Source organism: Chrysemys picta, chromosome 1 (assembly GCF_011386835.1).
Source record: "Chrysemys picta bellii isolate R12L10 chromosome 1, ASM1138683v2, whole genome shotgun sequence".
Classification (NCBI taxonomy): domain Eukaryota; kingdom Metazoa; phylum Chordata; order Testudines; family Emydidae; genus Chrysemys; species Chrysemys picta.
The window spans coordinates 326008788-326035137 of NC_088791.1; the positions used below are offsets into that span (position 1 = coordinate 326008788).

The 26350-nt window shown below is 42.2% G+C and overlaps 1 protein-coding gene across 2 annotated transcripts in view; it reads left to right on the plus strand.

Moving 5' to 3' along the window:
* The window catches only part of MAML2 (mastermind like transcriptional coactivator 2), a 279760-nt gene that overhangs the window by 183885 nt on the left and 69525 nt on the right, over positions 1-26350 (plus strand). For both annotated transcript variants that reach the window (XM_065581557.1, XM_065581558.1), the window contains exon 3: positions 9236-10660. In XM_065581557.1, coding sequence (XP_065437629.1) covers positions 9236-10660 — 1425 coding nt within the window. The remainder of the gene's footprint in view (positions 1-9235; positions 10661-26350) is intronic.

Below are 26350 nucleotides of genomic sequence, written 5' to 3' on the forward strand. Positions count from 1 at the left end.
TTTCCTTTTCATCAGGATAGGATCAGTTAAGCATTTGTATTTCCCCAAGCTCAGATTGCATTACTCTTTGCTCCACGTTTCATGGCAATAAATGTTGACATTAATTTCTGTAGATTTCACATAAAGTGATTGTTAATTTATTCATGGTTGAAAGGAATCGGAGAGAGAAAAGAAGGGAGCGTTCTCTAAAAGAAAAATACACAGTGCATAGCATAAGGAATGCAGATCTTTCATGTCTATTTGTTTTGCACAGAATTACAAATGCTATAGCCTGATTAGCAATTGTGACCTATTTAAAGCTGTACTGTTTCTCTCTGTTCCTATTCTCCTTAAACACTAAGAACTAGACATGAGATTTTATAATCCATCAGATGTAGAATCTGCGTAAGAGATATAATTATTGTGCTTCAGCAACTTGGACCAAAGCCCTGTTGTTGTATTTCTAGACAGTATGCTGTGGATAATATAGATGCATTTTTACGTTGGTAATTTCAATTGGCAAGAGATGTTGTGTTTCCATAAATAAAGGTAAATTGTGGGATTTTAACACACTGATTACTATTCCAGCCTTGTCCCCAACTAACAAGAATTAAATGGATACTTGTCAGCTGGAGAACATCCTTATCTGTTACTATAATTTCTGATTTAGTAATGTTTATTACGGTAAATGGGGGAAAGACTTGTATCACTTCTTAATCATTTGGTTAGCAAGAGAATTAATTGTGTTGTGCTACTATGGTCTATAAGGGTGACTGGAGGATGATTGAGTTCCCAGAATTCAATCCGCCTTGAACAATTAAGATTTTTTCCAAGATGAACTTCACCCTGGAGATTGGACTTTGTCCTAAAATCTCCATAACATGTATCATGTTTGTGCAGACTCTGTGCTTTAAGACAGGACAGGTAAAAGTTAATATCAAAATAAAAAATGTAGGGTTTCAGCTTTGTCCTGTATGCAGCAAACATGTACAAGAAGTCTGCTGCTCAAAACAAGAGTGAGCATACTAAATCTTGAGAAGAGCCAGTGAAGTGAGCCAGCCCTCACCATAGCTCAATGCTGCATTGCAACTGGGTCAGGTCCACATTCAGCAGAAGAGAACTGTCAAAGCAGCCGGATGATTTAAGAATAGAGGTGGTGGGAGGTCATTTTCCCCTGGTCTTAACGGCAACCTTTGTCTTGTAAGGGTGTAAGAAGTCTGGTTCCTTCCGGGGCCCAGAGGGTTTATGTGGGGTTGCAGCATCAAGAAAGGAGCACTTGAGAGGCAGAACATTCAATTCTGTGGAAAGGGAAGCCTATGGAAAGGGAAGTGTGCATTGCTTTGGAGGTGTTACACTGGTGGGGAGCAAAGGGTGTTCCATTCCATCTCTTTGTAGTCTTCAGCCTCCACTCCAATGGGAAAAGAGATAACATGGGGAGGACATCAGGCACCTGTCTGGGATTCTCCTGTTTGGACCAAGTCCAGGTGAAATTAAGATTGTGCAGGGTGCTGAGTGTCTCATTGGGTGTGCTCCTGAAATAATTCGAACAGTGGGAGGAATGGTTTTAATGGCATCTTGCAGATTCAGGTCATAAATACTTAAGGAGGCCCACTGTCATGTCCAGGTATTGGAAGACACCGTGCTACACTGGTGCAGCTGCGCTGCTGTAGCACGTCGGGTGAAGACGCACCATGCCAACGGGTCGGCACACTCCCGTTGGCATAATTACTCCACCTCTGCAAGAGGCAGAAGCTATGTCGGCGGGAGAACATCTCCTGCCAGCATAGAATGGTGTGGAAACAGCTTTAGGTTGATGTAACTTACGCCACTCACAGGGTATCACACCCCTGAGTGATGTAAGTTATACATCACTTAAGCGGTAGTGTAGACCAGCCCTGAGCCCTGATAAAGACCCCTAGGGCTACTGTAACCAACACACCTCCTGGGCATGGTTCTGTCCCGTCTAAGTGGCACTTAGAGAGCAATGAATGAGTCTGCTCTACAGCCTTAGCTTTTAGCTCATGTGGTAGAGGCTCATGCACTAAGCTTCAGAGGTCCCCAGTTCGATCCTGCCTGCTGACGACCGGGGTCTGTCAGAGTTACGCTACCACAATACAAATAATAAAATATCTGCAATGTATTTTCCTTCTTTCAAATGGGTTCCTTTTTAATTTTGTCATCCTTCTGCACAAAACTTTCTGCCAAAACCCCTTCTTTGATTATTTTCAGTATTTTTCATATAGCTAATGTAAAATGCTACCCACTTCCCAAACTATAAAAGACATTGTTAACAATGCCTCCATCAATGCAATCGGCGCATACGTACAACAGATCTAAGACTGGGAAAAGTCTGAGAGGCAAACAGTCAAAAAGACATCCTCTAAAGCAGCTTTGATTATATTTTATGTTTTTACAAGAGCAGGTGCAAAGATGGTTGTATTCATGTCAAAACTATTACACCCTTTTTAATGTCACCATGTCACCTGCCTCACCACATTTCAAGTATGATGATCACTTGTTTTGAAGTTGGTAGTAACTTTCATGAAGTTTTTGCATGAGTTTGTACTGCAAATCATCTATTGTTTTAAAGTAGAAGTTAATACTGCCACAGCTCTGAGTATGGAATTTCCAGTGATGGGAGAGTGGATGTTTTAGGAGATTGGAGATCTTTCCCCACTAGGTCTTCAGCCAGCCTAGGTTGGTAATGACTTAAAGTTGTTACTATCTGAAGTTTGCTTAATAGCTTACATGAAATAAGTTGGTGGTTCAGTCCAGCCCTTAGTGACTAGGTACAGACATTTAAAGAAGACAGACGTTCACAGCTGATACCAATTGATAATCTCTGCAGGCAGGTCAAGGATTGATTAGGCATGGAAACTGAGCTTCTCTGCTGCCCATTGAAGAAAGCCCTTCCAGGTCACCGTAGAGATACACTGACAGGCCAGAGTGGGGAGACGCTGCGTTACCTGGTGTGTGGAAAGCCAAAAGACTTAAGTCTGCAAGACTGTCAATTTAGAACTTTTCACAAGTACCATATTCACACACAATATTTAAAAGTAAAGGGAAAATAGGAACTGTGGAGTGCTATCCAACAGAAGAACCTGCACCAAGCAAACTGTTATAAGGAAATGGAGGCTAAATCAAAAAGGAATTTTAAAAGGCATGCTTGTCATTTGCCAACAGTGATGGCCAACATTTGTCCTTGGTCACCTATGTGCAACTTCTGCAAGGGTCAGCGACAGTCCTCTGCATGTGGCCAATGTCAGAATCAGGCCCTCATGTTGTTAGAAGAGCTGGTTGAAAAATGCCAATTATTTTCCCCTGGAAATTTTGAAATGTTTTCTATTGTTTTCTAAACTTCCCATGAAAACATCTCGTTTTTTCAACAAAAATTTGAAACCATTTTTCAAAGTTTTTAATAATGATTTTCAGGGGGAAAAGGTTTACTTTTAAGTTTGGGGTTTTCAACAAAAAAACTGAAATTTCCCCCAATGTTTTTTACTCCACTCTAATGACTAGATCAATGGAGTTACTACGGATTTACAACAGTGTCAATGAGAGTGAAATTTGGTCCCTATGCCTTTGCAATGTTGACAAAAATTCACCACCATCGTCCTTATTCTAGACCCTGTAGTTTTGTAAAATTCATCCCTCAGCAGAGGAGCTGGCACAAGATTTATACATCTCCTAAATCCCATTTAAGTGCTCACAATAGGGTTTAAGTGTGAAGTGATTGAGCCCTTTGTGCAGGGTGAATATCACTCGGTGACATTTGGACCAGTCATCTCTAGAGTTTTGCATTCTATTGGCACTATTCCGCCGCAGGATCAGTAAAAGCACTACCCTGTCTCACAACCAGTATTTTAAGCCGTTAGTAATCCAGAGCTTCCTTGCTGTAAGTGTATGAACCCATGCTGACTCCTCAACACCCCGTTTATCAAGAGATCTTACAATAATATTATCTGCCAGGAAACACTTTGATGTTAAGTACTGCCTACCTGTTGTGGAATAGCACTGTACAAAGGGCTTCTTCAGCTCCCAGTTTCTGTTATTTTACAGATCTCCCCTCATGGATGTTTTCAGTATTTCACAGTTCAGATCACTGTAAATTTATAATCACAAACACATCTAGCCTGAGAAATGTTTGTGTGTTAGGTGCAAAAAACATTTGTCACGTATACAGGGAGCCAAATCTTAAAGTCCTCACTTACAACATGAACTGCTGTTGCTTGAAATTGAAGTGGCTGTTTTTTTTCCTCCTGAGGTGCATGTACTTTGCTTGTGCAATTAAAAAAAGTTATCAGCAACCGAAAAATTAGTTCTGAGTATGTTCAATAGGTGTCTTCTTCTTCTTTTTTTTTTTTAAAGCAGGATGAAGTCTGATCCCTTCTTTCTCTGCCCGCATGCACAGAATGTTCAGATGTTACAGCGTTGGATGCCAACATAAAAACATAGCTAATGAGATTAGATTGGTTGGTTGATTCCCTCTTACTGGGCTGGTATAGAGGCATGGTTCTTCTCAAGCTTCTGATGGGGCACTATGCATAAAGGAGATTATAACTCGCCCAAACACAACACAACCCATCACCAAACACAGAGGTGAAAACCCTTGCAGTGCAAAGTGACTGCAGTTTTCAGAACAACTTGATACTGCTGAAGAGAGAATGGAAAATGGCTCTTAGATTGGTCTAGTCCTATGGGACTGCACCAGCCAATCAAGAATGAGTGCTTTGGCCCCACCCTTCCTATGTTTCCCTTTCCTGTCCCCTCCCCCATGTCTAAACAGAGGAGGGAAATCAGTCTCATAAAGCAGAGAGAATCCTCTGCAACCCCTTTTGAGCTGTTTGATGGTCCCTTTGTACCTCTTGGGGAGCACAGAGTTATCCTAGCAGGCCATGAGGATCTGCCCCTTTTTCTTTCTGTTTCAATTGCTGTTCTGTAAAATGGGCATAACAGCATGTACCTATCTCCCAGAGCTGCTGTTGGGATGAATTAATTAATATTTGCAAAATGTTTTGAAGATTAAAAAAAAATAAAACGGAATGGGCCCTTTTTGCAAGCATTTTAGCAGGATGCAGATGAGGAAACACGAGCTGTATCAGAGAACAATACATTCATATTGTTATACCTAGTATACATTATAGTATCATTACATAATTAGCTTACAGAAGAAGGAATGTGGTCTAGTGGCCAGGTCATTGGCTTGGATGTCAGGACACCTGGGTTCTAATCGCAGCTCTGCCAGTGACCTTGGGCAAATCATGTCCCTTTTCCGTGCCTCAGTTTCCCCATCTGTAAAATGGGGATAATGATACTGACCTCTTTTGTAAAGCGCTTTGTGATCCATGAGTGATAAGTGCTATATAAAAGATAGGTGATATTATTACTGGTGTTACCACTGATTTGTGTGTGTCCCTGTTAATTCATCTCTTTCTATGGCAGGAGTCTCATGTATGCAGTGTTGTAATAGCCATGTTGGTCCCAGGATGTTAGAGAGACAAGGTGGATGAGGTAACAGCTTTTATTGGACCAACTTCTGTTGGTGAGAGAGACAAGATTTCGAGCTACACAGAGCTTTATTTGAGGTCTGAGAAACATACTCAGTTTTACATTTCACAATTTCAGAGTGTCACAGCAAAATACAAGGTGGAACAGATTGTTTAGCATAAGTAGTTAACACACATTTCAAGGGCCCATTCAAGGTGAAGTGGGGGAAAAGGAAGGGAGGTGGTGGGGAAAAGCAGCTGGCGGGGGGGCTTTAGTGGATTATAGATTGTTGTGATAAACCATAAATCCAGTCACGTGTCAGGGGGTAGCCATGTTAGTTTGTAGCCACAAAAACAACAAGGAGTCCGGTGCCATAAATCCAGTGTCTGTTCAATCCAAGGTTTTTAGTGTCTAGCAAAGTTATGAATTTAAGCTCCCAGGCTTGTCTTTTGAAGGTGTAGTAGTTTCCTTTGAGGATGAGGACTTAGTGGTCACATATAGAGTGATCACTTTGTGAAAATTGTTCTCCCACAGGTGCTAGGGTGTTTTTGTCTTTTATCATTTTTCTGTGTGAGTTCATTTGAGAGCATAGTGATTGTCTGTCTGGTTTCACCCACATCATTATTATTGGGGCATTTGTGCACTGGATGAGGTATACCACATGTTGTGTAGGCATGTTTAGGTCCTGTGGACTTTGAAAGGTGTGTTGTGGGGGGTGCTGATCATTGTAGCAGTGGAGAGATGTCTGCATGTTTTGTATCTGTTGATCTGGCGGTGTCTGGTGCCACTTTGAGTTGGTGTGTCCTGGTTTGTGGGTAGCTTGCTTCTCATGCTAAGTTTGGAGAGGATGGGGAGTTGTTTGAAGGCCAGAAGAGGGGGTTCAGGAAAGACTTCTTTCAAGATGGGGTCCCCATTGAGTACAGGCTGTAGTTGTTTGATGATACCCCATATCGGTTCCAACTTGGGGTGATAGATGACAACTAAGGGTGCGCAATCAGAGGGGGTTTTATTTCTGTATTCTGCAGTCTCGAAGTGGCCCATTCAATGATGCAATCTACTTCTCTAGAGTGTCCTTGTTTGGCAAAGGCAGTTTTGAATGTATTAAGGTGTATATTCCGGATTTTCTCCTTGGAGCATATTCTGTGGTATCTGAGTGCCTGGCTGTAGATAACAGGTTTCTTGGTGTGTTTGGGGTTGTTATTGGATCTATGAAGGTAGGTGTGGTGATCCATGGGTTTCTTGTATATAGTTGTCCATAGAGTTCCATTGTTGAAGTAGTCTCATGTGGCATTGTTTACATCTGTCTATTAGTTAATTCAAATATTATTTTAAGTATCCAATACACATAGTGCTGTTCAGCAACAACATTGTTAATCACATCAAGGCCCATTGTCCAAGGGTTTTGAGAGTATGTGGACATTTTAAACAGCTAGTCATGTTTCAAAATGTCAGTGCAAATGCAAAGTTCATCAAGAAAGGCGTAAGTTCCAGGTAACCCACTTATATGCAGAGAATACATTATTCATCATCTATTTAGTCCTTCTGTCAGCAAAACGTAGGAGAGCAAAACATGTACTTTGACTAGGGACTTCCCCATTCCCCATAAAGAAGACTTTGGGGACTTGAGAATTATTTCTAATAAGCAAAATGATAGCAAAGATGATGGTGAAAGGAAATGTAGTTTTCTGGTTTTATGCAAAGGAAAGTACAGTGACTCATGTGTTACGAAGAAACATGCTACCCAGATTACAGTCACTGCACTCTGTAGTGTGAATGACCACCCAAAAATCTCACTCACTGTGACATGAAAGAGAAAATACAAACTCAGTATACTGAATGCACCCAGTTATGTGGGTGAAAATAGAACAGCATGTCTTCAGCTATAAAATGAAAGAACAAAACTACATTGTAGATTTGCAAATGGCAGTTCATCCCACTATCTTTGGAACATGATGTTTGTTCTTTTATGCTAGGAGGGGGGTTGACAGACTTTTATATCTTCCCCGTGCTGTTTCAAGGGGATTACTCAGTGACCTGAATGGTACAAAACGCTAAGCACCAACTGTATCTAAGGGCTTGTCTACACATGAAGTTGTTCCTGATTAACTCCATGGGTGGACACATATTTCAGAATAAGAGTATCCACTCAGAGTTGATAAGGAACAGCTAATCAGGAACAACTCCAGACAAGTCCTTAAATTCAGGGGTCACAGGCCAGAACACTGTTCTACAAACTCAAGGCCATCTATATGTGAAAGGGTATAATATAAATGTGATTTTTATGGTATCATAAATCACCATAGTTCGCAAAAAAAACATGGCGTATGTTACCGGAGACCTGGGATTGCCAATTTTTTGTTTCTGCCCCAGATATTCACAAGACGTCATACCTTGACATGGGCCCTGGTTTCTTAGACCTAAGTAGAAACCAGGCCATTCATCAAATGACATATTATCATAAATCACCTGGGTCAATGTACCTATGGTAAAGGACAAAAATGAAAGCAACCGCCCCCCCCACCAGTATAGTACTTCTTTAATTTGTAAGTGTTCTAGTAACAATGACTATGTTCTGTGCTGCAGAAGCTAGCCAGAGCATATGTAGCTAGGCTTGGATATTGTGTATATTTAATAAATTATAGTTGTTTGGAGCCTACTGTGCTGGGGAGGTTCCTTCATAGTACATTGGTTGTGTAAAGAGCAAAAAGACACAACAAGAGCATTAACATTAATGTGAATGCATACAGTCAGTTATAAAGTGTTTCTGAAATTCTACTTATAGGTACTGGAGGATGCATACATTGTCCTGAATTTCAAACATGCAGTTGCCTAATAGCTTTGATATACTGGAAAGGTGTGCAGAATTATTCACCTGATTTGTATATGTGCAAGATGAGAATTTGCACACACAAATACATGATAAAGCATGCCCAGTTGTGGTAGTTGAGCATACATTAGGTGTGCAACTGTATGTGCATATTTTTCAATATCAGGCCCACACTTTGTGAGTGTATAAAACTATCTATATACGTAAATGTTCAAAATCAAGGAAATGAAACAGTTATGGGTCTCAGATCAGTGTTAGCTGGGGCATGTTGCATAGCCTGTATTTAATTTTATAGCAGACATTTCACAACATAAATGTCTAGGGCCTAAGTCTGCCCTAATAAATTAACATACATAGTTGGAAAAAATAGTACAGTAGTAGAAGGTATCTCATGGGCCAGATCTTTAGCTGAAATTGGCATAACTCCACTGCCTTAAATTCAGTATGTGAACAAGGTAAAATTTCCTAGTAGTGTTATTTCAGAGATATTTGACTATATGGGGACAGCTCCTCAGCTGGTATAAATCTGGGTATGCCAAAAATCAGTGGGAGCTGGATGGCTAATTATTCATTTTACCTTTGAAAACATCTCTCAGAGAGTCCATAGATTCTACACCAGCCGGTCAGAATAATCTTATGGAGTAGGTGCTGGAATCACTGGGTGAAATTCTATGCCCAGTGTGACACAGGAGGTCAGATTAGATTATCGTAAAGAGCCCTGCTAGTCTTAACATTTATGAAATCTATTCCAATTCCATTAATTTTAGTATCATAATTTTCTGTTAATTTCCAGAGTATCCTACTGTATTACACAACATTTGTTTAATTAATTTTTCAAGATCTCATGTTATGAGCATCAAATTAGTATCAACCTGCTTTTGAGTTGATTCTGGAGTGTCTTGAATGTCAATTAATTATTTATTTTCTCCCCACTTCTTTCAGCTCCAGGGCTCCTTGAAGAGGAAGTTGGTGGTAAATCTATCACCTGTTAACAACAAAAGACCCAATGGTATTTCAGATAACTCTTTCCTTGATATTAAGAGGATACGAGTGGGTGATAACCTTTCTATGGGACAAGGCGGACATGTTAACAATTGCCAAAGCCAGTCAATGTCAGGAACCTTGTCTGTGGGGCAAGGATCACAAAGAAAGACCAGCAACCTAACAAACAATACCCACTCTAGTGGGCATATATTTAATATGCCTTTGAAAGAGGTCAAGAAAGAACCAGGAGAAACCATATCTTGCAGCAAACACCTGGATGATCAGATGTCCCATGAAAACATTTTCCCTAACAGATATGGGGAAGATACAGGGGAACAGATGATGGACCCAGAGCTTCAGGAGTTGTTTAATGAACTGACTAACATATCGGTGCCACCAATGAGTGATCTTGAACTAGAAAATATGATAAACGCCACCATAAAACAAGATGAGCCGTTTAACATTGATCTTGGGCAGCAAAACCAGAGAGGCGCTGCTAGATCTTCTCTGCAGATGGAGAAAATAGTGATAAAAAGTGAATATTCGCCAGGCTTGAATCAGGCACCTGTGGGCTCCCCTCAAATGAGGCCTTCTTCTACAGGACCAGCCTTCACTATGTCCAGCGCTGCCATGTCCACCTCTTCACCAATCCCTTCGGTGCCTCAGAATCAAGCACAGTCGTCGCAGGTCTCTTCTGTCTCAAATCGACCATTGACTAACTGGCAAGAAGTATCTCACGCCCAGCAGCTAAAACAAATAGCAGCCAACCGACAACAGCATGCCTTGATTCAGCAGCAGCAAAATCAGCCATCCAGCTGGCCCACCTTGTCCCCATCAGGCCCTTCCCCAGGACAATTCGTACAAGAGAAAATTCCCAGCCCTTCCTTTCGTCAGCAGCAGTTCAGCCCCCAAAGTTCAGCCATGCCTGGGGTACCTGTCAATGGGAATCAGTCCAAAGCAATGAATAACTACATCTATAAACCAAACGCCACAACCCAGAGCAGCCCCATTGACATCATAATGCAACCAAAGCCTCAGGATCTCAATAGAAACTTTATAAACAACACTCAATCACCACTAGAGCAGCATCATGGCAACACAAAGCCTTTGTGTCATTTTAACTCAGAGCAAACTAACCAGCAGATGCCTTCAGTTTTGGGATCCCAAAGCAAGCCTTCTATTCTGCACTATCCTCAGCAGCTGCAGAGCCCTGGTGCAGTGCAACAGCAACAGCAGCAACCTACTCAACCTCTCCAAAACCAGCCTCTTCAAAGGCCACCAAACGTATCCTTAGCATTGCAGCAGAAGATGATACTTCAGAAAATGCAGCAAAGCCAACAAATCTCAGGACTGCAGTATCCCGTCTCTCAACAGCACAGACAGGTAAGATGTGTTCCTCCTGAACAGTAGTTAAACAGTCCTTTTCTGTGCAATAGACAGGCTCTTCCACTCTGTCGTGGTTCCCAATGAGATTGGGCTAAAGAAATTTATAAGGAAATGCAAAGGCCACTCCCATGTAATGGAGATCCGTTGCACAAGAGCTGGTGATGGAATGTTCAGCTTTCGTACTTATAACATGTAGGGTACTTTGAACCACAACATTTTTTTGTGCCTTTTCTAAGGCAATATCTTTGCAATGTTAACTCTATGTCATTGTTTTTTCTGGGAGGACAGAGGTTGGGAAATAACAATATTCTTAGACATCTATTGACTCTAACTTGACAAAAACTTTTGTCTGGGAATTGTTTTATCTGTTTGTAAAGGAAAATCTAAAACTGCTCAAGTGTTATTTCTGGGTGTGCCTAGCACCATTTTAAGCACCATTGGAAAATTTGTTTATAGAAGAATGGAAAAATAAATTCTAAGCCTGCAAAGGCCCATTACTGTGTGTATGTATAGACTGAATGGTGGGCATCAGTTAAAAAAAATCTCTTTCACCTAGGCTAAGTAGGTTTATAAAGTAACTATATGTGATAGAAATGAGCAAGGACAAGAAAATAGCAGGAAGTAGATAACTCAGGGTGGGCACTAAAAACGGAGACACTCAGAATTGCAGGCTTCTTTTTGATAATTTTGGCCTTACTCTCACAAGGCTTAATTCTCCAGTGCCCCTTGTATAGTCATTTATACTTGTGCCAAGTGGCTACCATTGCATAAATGGGTGTACAAGTTAGAAGACACCGGAGAATCAGTGTCTCTGTTCTTCACTTCTTCATCTGGGAAATGGGAATACAAATACTTGCCTCACAGGGTGGTGTGAGAATAAAATTCACTGAGGCACATGAGGAGCTTAGATGCTTAGTGAGGAGCACTATACAATTACCTACAGACAAATGCAGTGTTGCAAACTCTTGTGATTTTTTTTATCATGAATCTAGCGATAGCTGCTGCTTTTCCTAAAGCTCCAGCTCCTGGAGTCATGTGATTAGAGGAGAAGCTCAGCTTTTGTTTTAAAAAAGTACATTTCTGTCTTTCATGGTTGTACAGTAAAGCTTGAAAATGTGACCCAAATGTAACCTAAAGGCTCAGAAATCAGAAAGCAAATTTTAAAAGAATGTTATTGGAGGTTTTTTAATCTTATGATTTTAAGCCAATGTCATGATTTTTGGGGGCCTGACTTATGATTGAATTCTTGGGGTTAGCAATATTCCAAATGTATAAAGTCTGCTAGGTAACCTGTGAATTTCTCAGGGCTGGGGGGGAAATCCTATAACTAATGACTGAAAATGGAAAAACCAAGCTTTCCAAATAGTAATTGAAAGCACCAGTATAAATGGGTCCAACAAAACTGTAATTTCTAGGCCAACCTGTTTTGAGATGGAATCTGTGGTACAAAAAGTAGAAATCTAAATAAATAAATTAGAAGACTTGTACAACTGAAAACTCATTTTTAGCTTCCCAAACAATTTGGTCAATAAATCATAAACTGCCCTAAAATCTCATCTCCTTGTAGGAGACAGCAAATGAGAAATTTCAGGCAGAAAGGATTTCTTTTTATTTTTGGTTTGAAGAAGCTGGCGAGGGAGCAGCTGTGGGAATCAGCTTCGAATATGTTATGTTAATAGTGTAATAAGATAATAAGCAATAGCTACCATGGATTGATTTGTCAAGAACAAATTATGCCAAACCAACTTAGCTTCCTTCTTTGACAGAGTTACTGGCATAGTGGATGGGGGGAAGCAGAAGACATAATATATCTTGATTTTAGTAAGTCTTTTGACAGTCCCACATGACATTCTCATTAGCAAACTATGGAAATATGGTCTAGGTGAAATTCCGACAAAGGGGTGCACAACCGGTTGCAATACCATATTCAGAGTATCAATGGTTTGCTGTCAAATTGGAAGGCCTTATTTAAGTGGAGTGCCACAGGGATCTGTCCAGGGTCTAGTACTTTTCAACATTTTCATTAATGACTTGCATAATGAAGTGGAGAGCATGCTTATAAAATTTGTGGATGACACCAAACTGGGAGGCATTGCAAGCATATTGGAGGACAAGATTAGAATTCAAAACAACCTGGACAAATTGGAGAATTGCTCTGATTCCACAAGATTAAATTCAATAAAGACAAATGCAAAGTAGTACACTTAGAAAGGAAAAATAAAATGCATAAATCAAAATAGAAATGCACAACTACAAAACGGGGAATAACTGGCTACATGGTAGTACTGCTGAAAAATATCTGGGGGCTAACATGGATCATAATTTTAATATGAGCCAAGAATGTGATGCAGTTGCAAAAACAGCTAATATTCTGGGATATATTAACAGGATTGTCCTGTGTAAGACATGGGTATAACTGTCCTGCTCTACTCAGCACTGGAGGCCTCACCTGGAGTACTGTGTCCATGTTTTGGCACGACACTGTAGGAAAGAGGTGGACAAATTGGAGAGAGTCCAGCAGAGAGCAACAAAAATGTTAGAAGGTTTAGAAAACTTGAATTAGTCCCCAGGAAAAAAACCTGGGGTTGGGGGGGAGAGAGGCTGATAACATATTTGAAGACTGTTATGGGCTGTTATATAGAAGTGGATGATCAATTGTTCTCCATGTCCATTGAAGGTAGGACTGGAAGTAATTGGGTTAATCTGCAACAAGAAATATGTTACATATTGGAAAAAAAAGCTTTAACTATAAGAATAGTTAAGCACTAGAATAGATTTCCAAAGGAGGTTGTGGAACCCCTGCCATTGGAGGTTTTAAGAACGGGTTAGTCAAACACCTGTCAGGGATGATCTAGTTTTACTTGATCCTGCCTCAGTGCCGGGGGCTGGACTAGATGACCTCTTGAGGTCTCTTCCAGCCCAACCTTTTCATGATTTTGTGCTGCAGGGGATCTATTGCTCCTTGGCAGTATCTCTCTGTTAGTTAGCCATTGTACTTTAATGGTCTTTACAGGAGTGTTTCCCCACTCTCTTAACAGACTGGCAGTCAGATGGATTTGAACAGGCTCGTTATGCAGCCATGATGGTGCTCCTCCAGCAATCTGTCAGCGTAGGCGAGACAGGCAGGACTTTTATAAACATGAATATTTTTGCAAAATATGCAAGACAACATTCTGGATGCAAATTAAAACACTACGGTAACTTGCTTGAAGCAGTGTTAGCTTCCTACTGTGTCCCTTGCCCAGCTGCTGCTGAACAAGCTTCAGGGTCATGGCCAATGGAAGCACTGCCCCTACTGGAGCAATACTGCCAGAGGGTGGGGAGCCAGCCAAGCAATATGGAGGCATGAGCTCTATGTGCAAAATGTCTCCTCCTTGTACAGATCTGGGATCTCTTCTCTGTGCAGTCACAGGATCAGCTGGCTTGGGAGGTTTTCCCCATGTGAACTTTTTCAGGGCCACCATCACTTCTCACTATAAGGAATGTTTAGCAGGAGCTTCTGCAAGGGAGATTTCATGATCATCTCCCACAGCTTTGTGAGCACAATGGGGCAGTCTGGCCCATAGCAGTGCTGTTGCGTAAAGCTTTGGAAAAGTAAGCATAGGTTGTGAGAGTTTTGTAGCAAGAACTCTGGAACATCTACACTCTGAAGTGATAACTCATCCTCTTTTAGCCCCACAGCGATCACTCCAAAGCTCTGTAGCAGTCACTATACAGTGGTGAAATTCTTTAGAAGTAGGAGCTATGTTTACAGAGAGAGATTGTTGATCTACAGTTGACCTGCAGTTTTTGTAATTGTCCTGCTGTTCACCTGCTAAACTTCTTTGTACATCGCTTTTTAGCTGCCAAAGCCAACAGACTCCTTATGCTGAGCCAGCAGAATTTGTAAGCACCTTCAACTGGCTATTTGAGCTCCAGACATTACAAAGTCTGCAGGATGTGCAACAGGAGATGTTAAGCTTTTCAGCTTCTTGAACGCTAGGGATTTAGGTGGTGGAGTTTGCCGATTCTGAAAGCTTTTGCTTTGGACCTGATAAATGCTTCAAGAGCTCTCAAGAAGCTTATAAACCCTGTTGAAGTCTCTCTGAATTGTCAGGCTTCGGAGTGGTAGCGGTGTTAGTCTGTATCAGCAAAAAAAACGAGGAGTCTCTAAGGTGCTACAAGGACTCCTCGTTGTTTTTTCTGAATTGTCAGGTGTTCCCACCAAACCAGTCCCACAACCTTTCATAAAATCACTCAAAGGTAATAAACCTCAGGAAAGACAGACAATGTATATAAAGCACAGTGTGGAGTGTCTGCTCAAAGTCGGGTTTGAGATATGGCATTCAAAAAAATCACATAAGATGTTTCTACAAAGAAAAAAAATCTGGTTTTCCAAGCTCTCCTAAAAAACAAAAGCTTTTTCTGATTATCATCAAATGTTCCACAGAAAATGATCATCCAGCCAGAGACAGCCTATGCAGAAACTGAGACAGAAAGCTGTTTTTAAAGGTTGTGTGAGAGGCTTCAGGTATCTCCAAATTGGACTTTTAATGAAATGAAAAGTAAATTACAACTTTAGTTATGAAGTCATTGACATGTTTTCATAAGAAGAGAGGGTTTTTTTGTTTTTTATTAAAATATTTTAAAAATCAAACTTCTTAAATGATTACCCTTCCCTCTCACATAAAAACATTGGGAAGTAAAGGGCGCAAGAAACACTGACCTTATCTTGACTCTGACTTGCCTGTAAGATCCAGCTGTCCATCAAAAACACAGTGACCAGCAAGTCTGGAGAGCAGTTTCCCCATTAGAACGCATGCGTGAAAGGGAACTGAATATTCAGAACATGAGAATACACAATAAAAAAATCCATGAAAATATCATTGGCAAATTATGTTTAAAGATGTATGTGCCTCCTCCAATCAACCACAGTGTAATTCCCTTAACTAAAGCCTGTGGAAAACTCCTGCGGGAAGGGAAGAAGTAATCTAAAAACTGTTTCGCCACATGAAACTGCCAAGGCATCCTCATCTGAGTAGGGGAAAGGGTCTTGAGCTATATGGAGTGGCATGGCATGGAAGTACACAGGCTGCAAGGACTTTTGGGGAAATATGGGACTAAATTCATTTTTGGTGTAACTCTAGTAAAGCTAATGAGGATCCTAACTCTACAGCTCTTGTAAAGGGAGAGGATCATGTCCTGTAGAGTCCACTCCCTTCCTTCCATGAGCTTCACCTCCTGCCTGTGAGGCTTTCCACTCCTAAATAAGAATAGTAAATTATTAATTACTAATGGTTAATCATTGACTTTATTATTTCAGCTGCCTAATTCCTCAATGAGAAATCAATGCTTTATTATACTAGATACTGTACAAACTGTAAAGCAGTGTGGAATCTGGCCCTTCATTACTGTGGCTGAGAGATGGATTTGTAGCATGGAAGCATAAGTACAGTTCATGGAGAGCAGCTGTAACTCCACCATCAAATGGCACTACGCGGCTGTCAGCTATCAGTTCACATGCTTTAGATAGTTCTCTGGGTTTTTCCTGGTTTGAAGTCCCCAAAAAGCATTTGGACATGACTTTATGGCTTTAAAGCTTGCTAAATGGAATGCCAGGCTTATAATTTCTCTGCCTGTCTCAGTCACTTTGTGTTACACTGGATGTTTTCAGTGGGATTTGCTAATTAGATGCTTTTTAGCCTCTAGGGACAAGCCGTGGCAATGAAATAGTCTTGGTTTCTTGAAAGAGGCTGCATTGAACTGGGGGTTTGATGCTCGTGTGTTTTATTCTCTGCCTGTGTTGTGGGGACTCGCCTTTCCCACGCTCTACTGGTAAGTGTCCAGTCAGAGCAAAACTCTCTTGTAATAAAATTCCAAACTCTCTTGCTTTCAGGTTTCATTATAAGCCCAAGTTCAGCCCATGCTCAATGAAGTTTGTGACCCTTTTAGTGAACCTGGACTGGGTTTGGGGAAAGCCTGGATGACTGGGTTTGGGGAGAAATTTGAAGTCAAGTTTTCACTTAGTTTTGAGAGAAGATGGACCAGTTACTGAAGGATGGTCTTGGGGTGAGACTTAGGGTTTGGGGCGGAAACCCTGCAAAACTCAGTCATTTTGACTAGAGCTGAATAAATTCAGCACATATTTTTTAAAGCTTTTGATCAGCTGTGTGGCTTATTGAATATGATTAATCAAATAATTAAAACAAAATTGAACAGAATACGTGCCCAGATTCACCAAACAAATATTGTTTGACCACCTCTGGTTCTTATGTACTTATATGGCCCCCATCAGTCTAACATCTAAGTGCCTCACAATCTTTAACACCTCTGTGCAGTTGGCTAGTACTATTATTCCTATGTTACAGATGGGGAACTGAAGCACAGAGAGGCTAAGTGACTTGCCCAAGGTCACACAGAAAATCTGTGGTAGTGCCAGAAACTAAACCCAGGTCTCTCAAGTCCTAGCCCACCCCCTGGACCATCCTTCCTCTTATGGTTTTGATCCAAAAGCACGTTAAACTCAGAGGTTTCAGCTTAGAGTCTCTTTTTTTTTTCATTTGTATTCACTATGGGAGGGGAAAGAACTCAGGTGAACAGAAACCAGAATAAATTCACCAAACCCTCAGTGGAACAAAGCCACAGCAATTCATACAGCTCTAGGCATGTGCCATTATGTCCTGATACCTGTATTTAGTAAGTGACTCCCAGATCTTGGGGTCAATTTAAGTGGGAGTCATGAGAGCTTCACCCACTCCTTCATATGGGCAACCAGTTGTCCTTATTTAACTCTGAATCTCCCTGTGCATCTTCTGAAATTACACCCAGGGACAGTGTCATTTTATACAGAGCTAAGTGCATTGTCAGCACTTACATAATAAATCATCTTTTTCATAATCCCTTCTAGGGATGTCAAGTGTCAGGGGGTAGCTGTGTTAGTCTGTATCTACAAAAACAACAAGGAGTCTGGTGGCACCTTAAAGACTAACAGATTTATTTGGGCATAAGCTTTCTTGGGTAAAAACCTCACTTCTTCGGATGCCACTCCTTCTAGGGATGGGCTCATCCTCTGGGAGGTGTGGGGAGGACATTACTCCACCTGCATGGCAGGCTAGCAGTATATTTCTTCTTTTCAAAACCCTGGACATTTGATGTGATTAGTCACTGTTTTGGGGGGAGTTAGCCCTCACTTGCTCAAGTCTGGTCATGCCCTAGATCTCTTCCCTGTACCAGGTCCTTGACCAGCTGGGCTGATGTGCACTTCTGCCACGTTGACAGAGCTTTGTACCATCTCCTAAGAGAACCCTGAACAGTTCAGAAGTGCTCGAGGCTGAGAGCCGCACCTCTCCTGGCCCAATCTGTGAGCCTTGATCTCAGCCAAATTCTCCTTGAATCCTTATGCTAAGCCGTGAGGAAGATGGTCACAAAATTGCACTTCTTGATATTTCATTTGCATGAATCAGGAGCTTGTTTATATAACTTCTGCATATCTATGTATATTTGTATATGTTTTACAATGATATGAATAGGGTTTGAGTGGCTCAACTAAGCCTATGGTTCTATAGAGACTCTGGGACAGATTCTGCTCTCAGTTACCCCAGTGTAAATCCACAGGAACACATTTTGGTTTTGGTGGAAACGGTCTACATTTACGCTGGTATAAATGGCAGAATCTGGCTTTTACTCTTCTTATCCCTGGACACTTCACTTCTTTAGTGAAGAGCACTTATTGTAACATGCAGACTGTTAGAACTCGGGCTCTGGAGTGGGGCTGGGAATGAGGGATTTGGGGTGCAGGCTTCCTGGGGGCTATGGTGGGAGAGGACTTCCCCAGCTCTCTCTCCCGGCAGCAGCACCTGGCCTGGGGTGGAGGGAGAGGCGCCTCTCCCACAACCGCAGCAGGTTCGTGCCAAGGCTGGGTTGGGGCTGGGGGGAGGGGCACCTCTCCCCCTGCCATGGGGCAGGTCCGTGTTGCGGGAGAGGCATCTCTCCCCACTGCAGCCCTGAGCCCCTGCATGGGGTTTAATAGGCAGCTGGGGGAGCCGCACAGCGTAGATGGAATTTAGGCTGCAGACTAGGGATTAACCTGGATTTAGATTAAAAGTGGAAAGGGCTCTGTAGCTTCTGGATCTGCAGTCAAAGAAGCTGAACCCTACTTGAGGAGGAGAATAGTGCACCCTTCTTTACATGCTGACTACCAAAAATCCTCTCAGCCTAGCTGCTAGCTCCATGTTGTTTGCATTTCTTCATACAAGGGTTAAATGATCTGATCTGAATAATAATTTGAATGTATACTGGCAGTCAGAATCGATTGGTTGGCAGTCAACACTCAGTGGTTTACGGGTGTGAAGCCCGACAGAGAATGTCACAAGTCCTACACTCTCCATTTCAGTCTCCAGATTCGCTGAAAAATGTGTAAAGCCGCAATTAGGATATGTCTACACTGCAATTAAAAACCTGCAGCTGGCCAGTGTCAGCTGACTCGGGCTAAGAGGCCCAGGCTAATGGGCTGTTTAACTGTGGTGTAGACGTTCGGACTCTGGCTGCAGCCTGAGCTCTAGGACCCTCCCACAGAGGTAATGGGTCTATTACAGGAGTGGGTTGGTGAGGTTCTGTGGCCTGCAGTGTGCAGGAGGTCAGACTAGATGATCACAATGGTTCCTTCTGACCTTAAAGTCTATGAGTCTACACTGTAATTAAACAGCCCCTTAGCCCGAGCGACATGAGCCCGAATCAACTGGCACTGGCCAGTCGTGGCTTTTTAATGACAGTGTAGCCATATCCTTAGACAGTTAGCTCCCTGAGGACTTCATATTTGAGGAGGCTTATGTGTAATGTTTATTCCAGCAGTGGTCTGGGATTACTTAAAGCTCACGCAGTGTGTTGCTTGTTTTTTTGTTTGTTTATGAGGGTAGAGTTTGGAGCTAGGCCACAACTGAAAATCACTTGGATTTGGGTGCCTCACTCCTTAATTTTCCATAGAAAATCCCAGCCTAACGTTGTAAAGCATTATACTAGCAATATTTAGCCCTTCCATAGTTGGGTGAGTAAGGATCATTATCTCCATTGTACAGGCAGGCAGAGTGAGGTCGCGAGCGGCTAATTGATTTATCGAGGTCAGTTAGTGAGTCAGTGGAAGAACCAGGAATTAGAGCCAAGGTGACTCCAGGTCCCTTATCTATTGGGTTACACTGCCTCTGGGCTACAGCCTGTAGGACATACACATTGTCAGATCGATTGGATGAGAATATGTAATAGGAGGTCCCAGTTAAGACCTCAGTTGTGCCTTTGCCCTGAGCCCCAAGAAAGCGGCAGTGTGTTGCTGTGCTTCCTATTGAGCAGAACAGGAGTCAGATTGTTGCTCTGCAAGTTACAATCTGCCTCATGGCATTGCCGCCCTTCCCCACCCTTCCTGGTGCAGTATACACCATCCCATGTGCTGGTACAGCTATGGTGCCCAATGAGGGATGGAGCTGTGGCTCCACCCAGTTCCCACCCCCTCCCATCTGCCTGCACGGGGTGGACAGAAATATAGAGCCTCCACCCCCTCTTGTACTGCCACCCCTTCCCCCACCTGCAGTATGAGGAGCCAGCACAAGGGAGTAATGTGGAATCTTGCACCCCCTTCTTTCTTCACACTAATGCCCAGTTCTATTCATTCCCTCTTAAGCACCTGGCACTGGTCACTGTTGGAAGACAGGATACTGGGCTAGATGGTCCATTGATCTGACCCTTTATGGCCATTCTTAGAGCCCAATTGTGGCCCAGCTTGTGTATAAGTGTAGGGTGAATGACTAAAGGGTTAATGCTTCCGTTGAGGTTAGAAGAGCAACCAAGTTTATCCAGTGCTTATTTAAACTCATCTGAACTTCTCTAAACTGTAAACCTAGCGAAAAACAGGCTTTCTTGGGACAATTTCAGTGTTTTCTGGTTTCAGCTAGAACGTCAATAATAAAAAACAGCCTCTTTCATGCAGTCTTCCTGGTCTCTGCTGGAACCATGCAAAGATATAGTAATTAACAGAACTGTTTAGAACTGTAAAGATTCAAATTCATAGCAGATGGTGTGAGTTGGTTCTGGCTCCTCATACTTAGTCCAAACACATCTGTTCCCTCCCAGTTTGCCCTCAGAATTATATCTTTACTGTCATACACTTGCAAATATGCTCCAGGAATGAAAACACATTAACTTTAACCTTGCTCCTGAAGCTGCAAATTTGTCCCTGCAGGGTGCTAATTTAACTGCTTCCAGGGTATCTGCTGGGCGTTCGCTTTTATTTCTTTAGTGTTGCACACATCTGGCACGGTGCAATACGCCAGGGCACCACAAAGGAAAGTGCAGAACCTGATAGACTTAACCCTTTATGGAAAAATACAAATATGGTGGACGTGGGACCAGCACATCTCTCTCATCTTTTCATGCTGGTGAGAGTTTCGTTCCTCTGGGAGAACAGAATTGTAATAGCAGGCCGGATGCTCTAGTCAGGATTACTTGCCAAGACCGTCCCCACTATATAGATCTTCCCCTTCTCAGAACTGGGCCTTCACATGGAGGATCCTGGCCTCCTGTGGGATCCATAAGTTCTGGGATGGCTTTGCTGTCTTTTTCCTAGGATGGAAAGTTTCCCATTGACTTCAGTAGGCTTTGAATGAGACCATTACTGCCTCCATTCCCCATCTGTAAAGGGGGGTAATAATACTTCCTTTCTCCCACCCTTTGTCTGGCTTGCTTAGTAGATTGTAAGTTCTTCAAGGCAAGAGCTGTCTCTTCCTATGTGTATATAAAGTGTCAAGCACAGCTAGTCCAGGGAAAAGATGAACAGATAGGTTTGGATTGGTTCCCTTTGGCTTTTGAGAATGCTGTGGGCTGGGGGATGGGGGGGGGTAAGGCATTTTATGGGGAGACATAAACCAATCCTTCTTCCAGGAATAATCGTAAGTGCCTTCATCCTTCTGGAATTTTTCATCCCCTCCCTTCCTGTGGGCGGAGCTGGTCAAAATAATTGGAATTTCAAAAATTCCCAGCAAAAAATGAACTATTTTTTCCCTGGAAACTTTTGCAAAACACGTATCCCTATTTTGACCAGTGCTACCTGTGGGATATTTCCATGGCAGGGAGCTGATCCAGACTAATGAATAACTTACATTATTACAGCAACAGACCCAATGATGTTCCTTTAATGTAGTGTTTTAGGTGTGCATTAACCATTTATGTGCCACACTGACCAAACCAAAACACAAACTGAGCCAATCCAAAACCATCTGCCTGTCTCATTTCCTAGCATAGCTGATGCTCTGGACAGTTAATTAACCTGCCCTGCCCTGCCCTGCTGATTGTCTGTTTAATTAGTGGTTTGTATCATTTAGCAAGCTCACCTGTTTCAGTAATCTATTCTTTTTAATTTCATAACTACATTTATTATCCCTTCTTGACTTCGGCTGGGATTTTCAAAGAGTTAGCCACCCTCAGCCTTGCAGCCAAATGATTTCCCTGCCACACTCTGCCCTCTCTTCCTTGCTCTCACCTCCCTCGATTATCTCATTGAATTCCTTCATCCCATTTTTCACTCATTGCCCATTCCTCTCGCCTCAAAGTCTTTCCCACTACCCTCAGCCCTTCAAGGTCTGATCCCTCCACTCCTGTGTAGCTGAACACTTCTTAAGTGGTGTTGGCCTACCATGTGGTCCGGCACCTTGAGAAAGAAGTCATCTCCTTTGGGCTCAGATGTAGGAGACCCTTCCATATCCCCTCAGTAGCCTTCTGAGTTTTCAGGGCTGAATTTTATTTTTAAAGTAGGTAAATAACTTTTGTGGATTATTTGCAGTCCACAAACTGAATCCTCCTTAGCAAACATGGAAATTTACTCTTGAGCTAAAGACAGCTGGGTTCTGGCTTCATCCTAAAAATGCTATTCAGATCGGTACGTTTCACAAGCAGTAGGGCCTGATCCAGAGTACATTGGAATCAATGGGAGTCTTTCCGTTCTCTCAGCAGGCTTTGGACTGGGCTCTTCCTAGCTGTTTTTAATAGCCACATGCATGCAGCGAATTATTTTGTAAAACAAAGTAATGTATAGTGCATTTAGTCCTTGCTGAGATATATTCACTTATTATGGACTAATAGCTCGGAAATATTCACTTAAGGAATTTGGCCCTGGATTTGTAGAGGTGTAAAAATGAATCTTAAAATGTCCAGGCTGTGATTTTTAAAGCCACATCATGGGATTTGGACACTCATGTCCGAATTGCTTACCCAGCTCTGGGGAAGAGTTTCAGCTCAAGAAAACTAGGCGTGTTCCTGGGTGATTCTATGACTTTAACATTTCCAGGCCTGTTTTATTTCTCCAGATTTCCCAGTTCCTGCCCCTTCCCTCCTCCCCCCCCCCGCCCCCTCCCCCGGGGCCAGTACACAAGCTCTCATGAGCTGAGACATTAATTTGTCCTCTTGCTGTGTGTTCATGTGTGCCTCTTGATAATGGAGGCTAATGGGAAGTTTGTGGGCATGTACTGAGCAGAATACAGGCCCTTAGAAGGGGACGATTGGGGATGTGTGTGTGTACTATGCGTTAGCACAGCTGACACAAAGGACCCTGGCTGTGCTACTTATCATTAGTTTTATCTATTGTTATAATCTGTTCAGGAGGGTTTTTTCTTTCTTTTTCCCCAGAGGAATCCAAAGTGAGTCAGAAACCATTAGACTGATACTCCAGTCATTGCATTTGCACATTGATAGTTAATGAAAATCATTTGTGGAAAAAAAAGAAATGAAAGGCCCTAGGATATTTTCTATAAGGACTTCTAAATTTGATACCCGGGAGTGTAAAAATGTTTGGACTGCTGTGATCAAAGGGATGCAATGCTAATGGACTGTTTTATTCATCTTCATTGTTGTTTTTCAAGTAGAGGAGGCCACTATGCAAATCCAAACCAAACAAAAAGAAGTTCTATGGCTACTAATTAGAGAACTCTGGCTTGAAATTTGCATTTGATGCAATGGATCTGAACAATAAAGTAGCACGTTATTCAGGGAAAGAAAGAGAGTGTGTAAAGCAGAACAAGTGGTTGATTTCCTGTTGCAGCCTCACTACAATGAAGTTTTCAAGATCCCTGGGCCTCTCGGAAAAAGAGCAGCATTTCTCAGAGTGATTATTCTGGGTGTGCGTGGGCTCTTGTACAGGTGTCTGTGTTTCTAACAGCTTTTTCTAGTGTCCCAGCAAGCCATTTATAGTGACAAAACAATGCTATAGCTGGACTTATGGAATATCAGTTCCCAGATGGTAAATGACCAGTTTTTGCATTATTTCAGCCTCATGCTAGAAGTGTACAAATAAAAATGCACAGATGAGATAGTTGGGGGAGAGAAGATGTTCCTTTGTTGTGGCATCTGAATTCCAATACTGTGTAGTAATAATAAATAAATAAATATGTAGCATCTTCAAATTATTTTACATCCATTAACTAATTCATCCCACCACGCCTGTGACGCTGTAACTAAGTAACCAACTTACAGATAAAGAAACTGAGACAGAGGTTAAAGTCAACATTTTCAAACTTGGGTGGCCAAAAGTTAGGTACTTAAAGCCACAATAAGGCATCTAAGTAGATGAATTGATTTTCCAAGGTGCCAAGCAAGCACCCTTTCAAGTCAGTGACTTTGAACCTAAATAACATTCTTTTCACATAGTTCTTTGTATGTAATTTCCTAGGTTTATTTTAAAAAAGGAAAGCCCACATTTTTTTATGTACAGCTATATCAACCACCCAATCATGTATCAGCAGCAAGTTTCAAACCCTGAACTTTTACCACTGTAGTGCAGAGATCTCCCACTTGAGCTCCAAAGCGAACTATGTTTGCTAGTAGCAGGAGTAGGCTGTTACTCTGGCAGAGGATGGGCTACTGAGGCAATGTGTGGGATCTGGGGGTAGTCGGTGGGAGCTCAGCCTGGCTCTGTCTCTCCCACTGAAGTAGTGGGTCTCCAGCCCATGTGGTACCCATCAAGGAGGAAAGGGCGGCAGAGACCATGTGTTGGATCTGGGGAGGTGGTTGTGGGAAGCCCAGCTTGACTCTCTCCCCCTCCCCCTCACCTGGAGCTGGGGGATCTCTTGCCCATGTGGTGCTCTCAGAGGAAAGGTCATGTGCCGGATTTGGGGAGAAGGCAACATTGCTACAGCTGCTCTGGCACTTTCCAGGTGTTCCCAGTGCACCATGTGCTGCTGTTGCAACTTTGGCCCACCTGTTCAGAATGTTAACGTTCCGTTATTATTTTGCCACGGTGCCAGAATTTTCCTGAGGAACACAAGCAGCGGAAAGCAAGTGATGATTTTCAACCATCCAAATTTGAATGAAATTTCATGGGGAAAGGCCTGTCTCTGGCTTCAGGACTCTGTCCCTGCTGAATTTCAAAGGTTTGCTGCAAACAGTAGAAGTGGTAGAACTTCTCGAAAATGGCTGCAAGAATCTTTTATAACATAAAGTGTTAGGCAGCCTAAATATAGGGGTTGCTGCCAGTGTCCTGCAAAAATAGCTGTGGCGGTATTAACTTTTCCGTTTTTTGTTTTATTATTCCCTGCTGTCGAAGAACCGTAAGCAAAAGACTCTGAGCCTGATCCTCATTAAACCTAAGACCCTTTCCCACCGTTCTGGCAGTAGAAAAGGCCTTTAATGAGGGTGGAAATAGAATTACACATTAAGGTGCACTTCGGTGTAAAGGGGCTTTAGTGGTAGTGAGTCAGTCCCTACGTTTTCCAAATGCTGTTTAAAAAAAGAAAACCATGTGGAAAGTAAACTCAGAATAATTAATTCAGCAGCAGCGGCAGCAAAGAAACCCGATATAGTCATCAATCAACACTGGAGACCTGTTTGTTTGGACTAGTTAGAGAGTGATGAATAGGTCCTCTGTTTAAAACATTCAGCTACAGTGAGAAAGGGTAATAAATTATATGTTTGTTAATTGTATATACCATATGTATAGAAAGCACAAAAAATTGTTAATACACTGTAACAGTGACAGACACTTCTAGTGCCCTAAGAGCCTTAACTCATTACCGTTAAACTATACTTGTGGAGACCTCGATTGGTGTTTCCCGGTGTATCAAAGCTTGTCTATTACATACTCCAATGCTACAGGGATGAGGGTGGTATAAGAACTTATATGGAACAGAATGTAGTGGTGTGAGTGGCTGGGAGCCATAAGTTCAGCACAGTGGGAATGAGTTATGGGTGATATGGAAGTGTTCTTGTCGTTTGAACACTCTCTGAGTATATTTCTATCTTTTCTGCTGACAAGATCAGTCAAATCAGCTCTAGGCTTCACTGCACTTCTTTGTCAGCAGCAGCAGCATCAGAGAAAGAGAACAGCCAAAATAGGACTGGCATAGGAGAAGACAAAATCAGATTTCATCCAGAAATGCCATTGTATTGTTCGGGTTTGACACTGCCTTGTCCCATGATGACCTGTGGGACATGGACCCACAAACTTTGGACAAGATCCTTGCCCTTTGTGACTTGTGAAGGTGAACACGCTGTGGGACCTATTTTCAAGGCTTCTTTTAAGAGGAGCAGAGAGCCAGCTCAGCAGAAATATGTCAAAGAATGGCTGAAGAAACCATCACTGCGCACTGAGGATCTAGTCTCAAACCTCCCTTTTGGAGGAAAGGTGCTGAAGAAGTTTATAGCTGGGCAACTGAAGTGTCCTGGATAGAATTCTCT